Source organism: Eptatretus burgeri, chromosome 2 (genome assembly GCF_056783735.1).
Source record: "Eptatretus burgeri isolate ZD-2024b chromosome 2, Ebu_testis_v1, whole genome shotgun sequence".
Classification (NCBI taxonomy): Eukaryota; Metazoa; Chordata; class Myxini; order Myxiniformes; family Myxinidae; genus Eptatretus; species Eptatretus burgeri.
The window spans coordinates 127,705,172-127,712,671 of NC_140962.1; the positions used below are offsets into that span (position 1 = coordinate 127,705,172).

Genomic DNA, 7,500 nt, shown 5'->3' on the forward strand with positions numbered 1-7,500 from the left:
ACTCGCACTCACATACACCGGTCGATGAATTATAGGGATTTCCAAGCTGTCCATCCCTGCTGTTTCTTTTTCATTCCCAGGCTGTGATGCTTTCCAACCGCTGGCCAGCCACATCTTCTTCCCCACCATTTCAGTCACCTTCTGCAAATCCCAGTCACTCACCATTACCATGTCACGAGCTCCCAACAGGACTTGCACCAGAAACTCTACAAGAAGGAGGATCAGAACAGGTCAAAGGAACAGGACAAGGCCAAAGCCTGTGAAATATAATCCATTTTTGTTTTTATGGACATTGAGTTGGTAGAGGCTGTAAAGAGATGCCAAGATATTACATTTCCTCTGCCTCTTTTGCCTTTTGTGTCAGTCTTTTTTTGTTTGTTTGTTTTTTTGTGCTTGGTATTTCCATTTCCCTCGATTTTGTAAAATGTGAAGCCGAGCTGAATTGTAGTTCCAATTAACTGTTTTGTTATCTGCTGTCTCTTGAAATGCCCTTCCATCCTGGAAAATTGCATTCTCACCCTGATCCTTCCACAAAGATTGTCACACAAACCACTTTCCAAAAACATTGATATAATAAATAGTTTATACTTTTGAGAATTCCTTCGCTGTTGTTTCTTGCAGTGTGAATAAATATTGTTGTTTTTTTAATTCAAGGTATTTGAGATGGCTCTCATTTTTCCTGTCGAAGATTTTTAGTTGTATAATGGTTGGAGCATCAGCTCTGACTGGGAGGTCAGTTGTTCGATGAACCTTATTTGGGAAAGACATACCAAAGACTTTAAAAATGGCATTTGCTGCTTCCTTGATTGATGCTCAGTATTTTAAAAAGTTAGAGCAAGGACAAACAACGATAGTTTTGGCAACCATTGTGCAGGCTTGATGGGCCGAATGGTCTCTCCTGCATTGAAGTTCTTTGAAAGGGAACTTGTATTAAGACACTACACTAATAAATTTTAATAAACAGAAATTGCAAACAGATTTAATTTTGGTCTTTATAAAAAAAAATGAAACATGCATGGAGAGGGGGTCAAAATCCCCCTTCTCGTCTTAGTTTTTTTATGTATGAATTATCATGTTGTATACATCTTTTGTGTGAAGGAGTCATGGGCATTTTGCTTGTAAAACCATTTTAATAGGGGAAAATTGAGCAGTGAGAGAGCTTAGAGGCCGAGGTGTCCATCGGATTCCCTATTCTCTTATTTCACCCCTCCTGTTGTCCATGGCCATGGTTGGTGCCACGTCCTGGGAGGGAGGGGTATAGCAGACCTTGGGGGTTGTGGAATGCTGCAGGGTATTTTGTGAGGGAGGCATGCTCCAGCCCTTGTCTTGAAGAGGAGCAGAAAGAAGGGATAGTTCCTGTTCGAGTGGAAGGTGACCTGCGGTGTGAGGCGTGGTGCAAGTTAGACCCCGAGTTGAAAGTGCAGGAGAAGTGAAGCTGACTTATGACCTGAACAATGACGCCGCCTGCCAAACATAAGGCGACCACTACCTGCTATCTTCCACTCACCTTCAGGGACGTGCCCACATCTTATCTCCCTCTTATTCTGCCTTGCACACACTCCTTTTCCTGCTATCCCCTTGTCCATACCTGAACCCATGGCCATAGATCTTGTGAAGAGCTGTTTTTTGTTGGTCTTCTGTTGGGCTCTTTTGTGAATTTTTGTCCATCGTCTCTGTATAGTCATTTATAATTTGGACCCTTCTGTAATGTCCATTTACATATTTACCCCACGAACCCAATGCAAAAAGTGGGGTTCAGCAATTGGTTCACTTCTGTCTTTCTGGCCTTCAACAAACTTAATTTAAGTTGAGTATATTTTGAACATGCCTGGTGTTGGCTTAATGGTTGGGGTGGTGGGCTTAGGATCCTGGCGTCCTGAGTTCAAATCCCACTCAGCTGTTGAATTAATACCAGGTGGGGTTGACTTTGCCTGCTATCCTTCCGAGGTTGGCAAAATGAGTGCCAGCTTGCTGGTATCCTGTGTCAGAGTGGCGACCCGTCCGGGATTGTGCCCATTAGCCAAGGAGACTGCTTAAGCAGCACCAACGCTCTGCACAGAGTATGGTCCCAAATGGAATGGAAATCTGCATTGATGATCAAAATAATAATAATCACCATTAATCTCATGCCCTGAGGTGTATATGGCTGCCGAGGCAGTTTCATTGACTAAGGAGTACAATCCTGGACAGGTCACCACTCTGACACAGGATACCAGCAAGCTGGCACATACTCAAATGGCTTATTACCCCAGTGAGCTGGTACTCATTTTGCCGACTCCGAAGGATGACAGGCTGAGTCAACCCACCTGGTGGTATTTCAAAGACACAAAAGGAACTTGAACTCAAGACCCAAAGATCTTAAGCCAGCCACATTAACCGTTAAACCAACACCAGGCTTTGATGATCAGCATGTCACTTGCATACAAGTGTTTTGATTTCTGCAAACATTTCCAGTTGATTTTGGCAATTTCCACAAAATGTTGCAGCAGAATTGTGTGTCGGTATTAGAAGTGTCAAAGCCAACATTCATTCTATCTGAAAGTCAAAGTGCTGGTTTGAATGGTGGGAGTGTTTCCAAGAGAACCCACATTTGATTGAGAAGTTAGGAATGGGAAATGCTAAATTCCTCCCCCCACCCCTCCCTGCCCCCAACCATGTACATTCCAACTATATTACTGTGTGATTTACATTTATTCAGACCACTGAAGGAGCATGTGGGTGGCATTGAATTTCAGTCATGAGGATTTGAATGCAGATGTAATGAAAGGGCTGTCCACATGCCTTCAAGTTTTACAGAGGTATGCTTCTGGCATGAAGGTGTTATCACTCTGATGGGACAAATGTGTATATGTAGTCAGGGAATACCTTGGTAAAATAGGGTTTCTTTTGGGGGTGGGAAGGGTATTTGAAGTTAAAGAAACCAATTTTTTGCCAATCGTAAAGAAGCAAGAAGTTTCATTCCGATAAAGTTGTAAGAATGAGTTGCCAACACAGTATCTTTCCTCTTGCTCTTCTTTGGAGATATTCATTGGTGTTTCAGTTCAACTTGTTGGCATGATAATTATGAAATAGTTTATGGCATTTGATAGGTTACGAAGACATTTATGGTATTTATGCGAATACTAGACAACCTATGAACCCGTTGGGTTCCTCTTGTGACGGCGATTGATGAAGAAAAAAAAAAGACAATTTTAATATCATTTAGTGGTCAAACTCTAACTTGAAGAAAATTTGAGCATTTACTTTAGGAGTCATCATTCGGCCAACCGTTTTCTGGAGGTATATCAACACATTCTCAATGGTTTGTCCTTGTGCTTTATTGATCGTCATGCCAAAACTTGGCTGAATCGGGAATTGATTTTTTAATATTTTTTTTTGTTGCCCAATTTGAACAAAACTTGATACTGCACACCGCAGGCGAATGGTGAGTAAGGTGGCCCTAACATTTTTGCGCTATTGCGTACCGTTTTGGCTGTATTTCGGGAACGTACATACATGTATATATATATATATATATATATATATATATATATATATATATATATATATATATATATATATATATATATATACACATACACATACGTACATATATACAACATGAGAGTTTTAGTAATATATAGAAGATAGATAGATAGATCGATGTAGCTCATGGTTCCCACACAACCATTAATTATTTTCTTTCTGCTGCACAGAATATAAACACAATAAGGATGCAAGTCTTCATTGAGGACACAGCCACCAACCGCAACTTAAATGCCATGTGTCGATTTTACATTTTAATAACTAAATAAAAAGTAATGGTTGTAGAAAGGAAAAAAAGAATATAAAAATTAATAATTAAACGTGACATGTCACCAGCGGTGATGGGAAGGTGAAACAGCATAATTTTTTTTTATAATTCAAGGTGGTGTTTCGATTCCTGTAATGATTTGGAAAAGTGTATATAAATTAATAAATATTTCAAGGTGGTAGGCAGCCAGCAATGACTGCAAAGTACTTATAAATAAATAGATAATTAATGGTGGTATGTTGATAGTGGAGAGGGTGACGTGTATATCAATAAATAAACAAGAAGAAGCGTCATGCAGAGCACGATACTTGCAAAATCCATGAAATAAATTTGACCTCAAAAATAATTGGTGGTTGAATTCAATGACCAAATTTGCAACTCAACTCAGATTCTGGAGAGCTTGCTGTCAAACCCGACTCAGATTCTGCAACCGGTCCAGAGGGCATCAGCCCACATGTCCTAAAGACCTGCTCTTCTGCTCTTGCTCACCCTCTCACCCTTCTATTCACCCTCTCATTTGCTCAAGGTCATCTACCATCTGCTTGGAAATCAGCAAACATGACCGCTCTGCCCTGCATAAAAAAGGTGCAAAAACAGATCCCTGCAACGACAGACTAATCAGCCTTCTCCCAATCATCAGCAAGGTTATGGAATCCATCATCACTTCAGACTTTAAATTCTTCCTCTTCTCCAATGTCTTGATTTTCGATCATCAATTTGGTTTCTGACCAGGTCACTCTACCCTGGATATGCTGCTTCTGCTCTTCCAACAATGGATGGAGGTACTCAATGCCAAACATGAAATCAGAGCTATATCCCGAGATATGTTGCAAGCTTTTGACACAGTCTGACACCCTGCCCTGCTCAACAAACTCTCTTCCCATGGTATCCAAGGCCATCTCCACCCATGGCTCGCAGACTTCCTCTCCTGTCACAGTCAACGTGTGGCCCTAAATGGAGTTCTCTCATCCCCTCTTCCTGTCCAGGCTGGAGTTCCTCAAGGCAGCGTTCTGGGCTCTGTTCTTTTTCTGGTTTTCATCAATGATCTCTCCCACTCCCTGGGAAATCCTCTTTATCTCTTTGCTGATGACTCCACCCTCTGCCGTACGCCCGTACCACCGGCAGGAAGCAGCTTATTCGCTCTCTGCAGATGTGGATAAAATCACAAACTGGTCCAACACATGGAACATGTCTTTCAATTCTGACAAATGTAACACTCTCACTATAGTGAGTTTCATTCTGAGCTGTTGGAAATAAATAAAATATCCTGTATCAGAGTGGTGACCTGTCCAGGATTTTGCCCAATAGCCAAGGAGAATGCTTCGGCAGCACCAACGTTCGAAGGTGGTTGACCAAAACCATAAACAAAGAGCTTTTTGAGCTCTCTCCAAAAGGAACGTTTGGAACCCCCACCCCCTTCCCCATCTACTTTCTCAACAATCCTCTGGAAGAAGTCCTTTCATTCAAGCTTCTGGGTCTCACTATCTGCCATGAGCTTTCCTGAGAAAGCCACACTTCCAACCTGGCCTCCAAAGCCAGTCGCCGACTGGGAATCCTCCATCGTGCAAAGTCCTTCCTCCGCCCACCTGAGCTCCTGACGACATACAAAGCTTTCCTCCACAGCGTGATGGAGTGCTGCTCTCCTCTCTGGGCTGGTACTCCCACCTCTCACATTTCTCCGCTTCACGCTGTGGAAACCAAGGCATTTGGGATCATTGGTATCTTCCGCAGTGAGGCTGAGTCTTTGGGTCTCTCACTCTCTCACCGCAGGCAGGTTGGTGATCTTTCTGTCTGCTACCGTCTCCTCTCCAGTCTTGCCTCCCATGCTCTCTCTGCCACATGTGCCCCCCATATTTCCGCAAGGCGCTCAAGGTCCGCCAGTAACCCCTTATGGTAAAACTACCAAAATCACAAATCACTGCTCACCATCACTCTTTCATTCCTCTTTTTTTCTTGCCTTTGGAATAAACTCCCACGCTCTCTTCAATCCCATTCCAAAGCCACGATCTTTTCCAACTCTGTTAATCCACCTCAAACCCATTGCTCCTTCAAATTCCCTGCTTTCTTTCTTGAAAGTCCCCGTAGTGTCCATCTTCTTTACCCCATGTTCCCTGCCCCATCCATCTCCCTTCCACAGATCTCCGAATGTCTCTGTTCCCCACTGTTTTGTCCTTCCCTCACCCACCCCTCTTGTTTCCTGCCCCCCCTCCCCTGTTGTGCGTTGTGTGTTAGCTCTCGTACGAGGCTTCACAATGTGTACAAAAAAAAACCTTCAAATTTCAAGTCAATCGGATGAAAATTGTCAATTTTAGAAATCCGGCCTTTGTTGTCCTTTTGGCCTATGTTGACCTCGAAAATAATTGGTGGTTGAATTCAGTGACCTGAAATATAAATCCTCTTCAAATTTCAAGTCTATCGGATGAAAATTCAGGATTTTAGAAATACCACCTTATTTGTTGTCCTTGGGCCTATGTTTACCTTTTAACCATTTGATCTCAAAAAGAATAGGCTTCTTCTGACAAACTCTACCATGTGGTGAAGTTTCGTGAAGATCAGTTTAAAAGTTTGACCTGGAAGCGACAAACAGACAGACAAACAGAATAACAAAATCAACTAACCAATCTACATGAAAAATCTTCGATTTTGCAAGTAATATGGGTTCCCAAAAGCATATGCAATCCTGTACTCTCTTCTCTGGACAACAAAAGGTTTTAAAAAATTGCCCAAATTCGGAAATCTAATGGTGTGCCCCGTAACTTCTCAAAATCATTTGTCGTGTCTCATTCCCAGATAGTGTTGTATACATGTGCAGATTGTGAAATAAATGTCTTGTTATTTTCCTGTCAAGACGGTATGATTGGCGTAACCAAAAATATAAGCCCCAAAATGGGATGATGCCCGTTAGGGGGCTAAAAGGCGAGTTAGTATATGCAGGTACAATAATGTTACTGACATGTCAATGTTTAAGACCCTGAATCAAGACCAAATATCTTTATTTCTTACAATGGATTTGATCATCCATGACTCATTTCAAAGAGCCTGTTTTAATTTCCCAATCAGAAAATAGTGATACGATAGGACCCGATAAACACTCAACAATATACAGTATCAAATGCCCATGGTACACAATTTATAACAATTGTGTACAATCGGCATTTCATTAAAAAAAAAAGTCACGAGTTATAAAGGAAAGTCACAAGTTGAAATTTGTCATAAGATCCTTTTGTCTATCTCGTTTTTGTAATGGTATTTCCCAAAATTTACCACTTCCCTTAAGTTCATGCAGATGGCCAAAATTTCCAGTCCGCTGCTACACCCGCCATTACACCGAGAATCAAGCAAACTTGGATTTTCAGAACTCCGACCTAAAGGTGCGTTGTTCTTTCTTTAAAGATTTTTTTTTAATCTTTCTGTGCTTGATTTATTTTTTTTTTTGCCTTCTCTGTCCCTCTTTTCTACTTTCTATATGCCTCCATTTTTTGTCGTCTCTGTGTATCCCTCTTTTCTGCCTTCAACCAGTGCGTCCGTCCTTTTATACTTTGTCTTCCCCCTCTCCAGTTTGCTTATGCTTACTTTATTCTTGTTACCTCTACCACCGAAGGTGAAGGAGGTGATGTTTTCATCCCTCTCTGTCTGTTTGTTTGTCTATCTGTTTGGCTGTGTGCAGGATATCTCCAAAAGTTGTGAACGGATCCAGATGAAACTTG

General features: G+C 41.7%; 2 protein-coding genes across 4 annotated transcripts in view; both read left to right on the forward strand.

Annotated features, from left to right (window-relative positions):
• LOC147033054 (calcineurin-binding protein cabin-1-like) overlaps positions 1 to 653 on the forward strand; it is a 124,258-nt gene extending 123,605 nt beyond the window's left edge. Inside the window, exon 26 of the mRNA XM_085871165.1 lies at positions 81 to 653. Within this exon, the coding sequence (XP_085727291.1) occupies positions 81 to 263 (183 nt within the window). The 3' untranslated portion in view covers positions 264 to 653. The remainder of the gene's footprint in view (positions 1 to 80) is intronic.
• Positions 654 to 6,975: 6,322 nt separating this feature from the next.
• The window catches only part of LOC147033055 (uncharacterized), a 48,865-nt gene continuing 48,340 nt past the window's right edge, over positions 6,976 to 7,500 (forward strand). For 2 of the 3 annotated variants that reach the window (XM_085871168.1, XM_085871169.1), the window contains exon 1: positions 6,976 to 7,164. The gene's annotated coding sequence lies outside the window, so the exon portion shown is untranslated. The remainder of the gene's footprint in view (positions 7,165 to 7,500) is intronic. The other variant, XM_085871171.1, reaches the window with a different exon arrangement.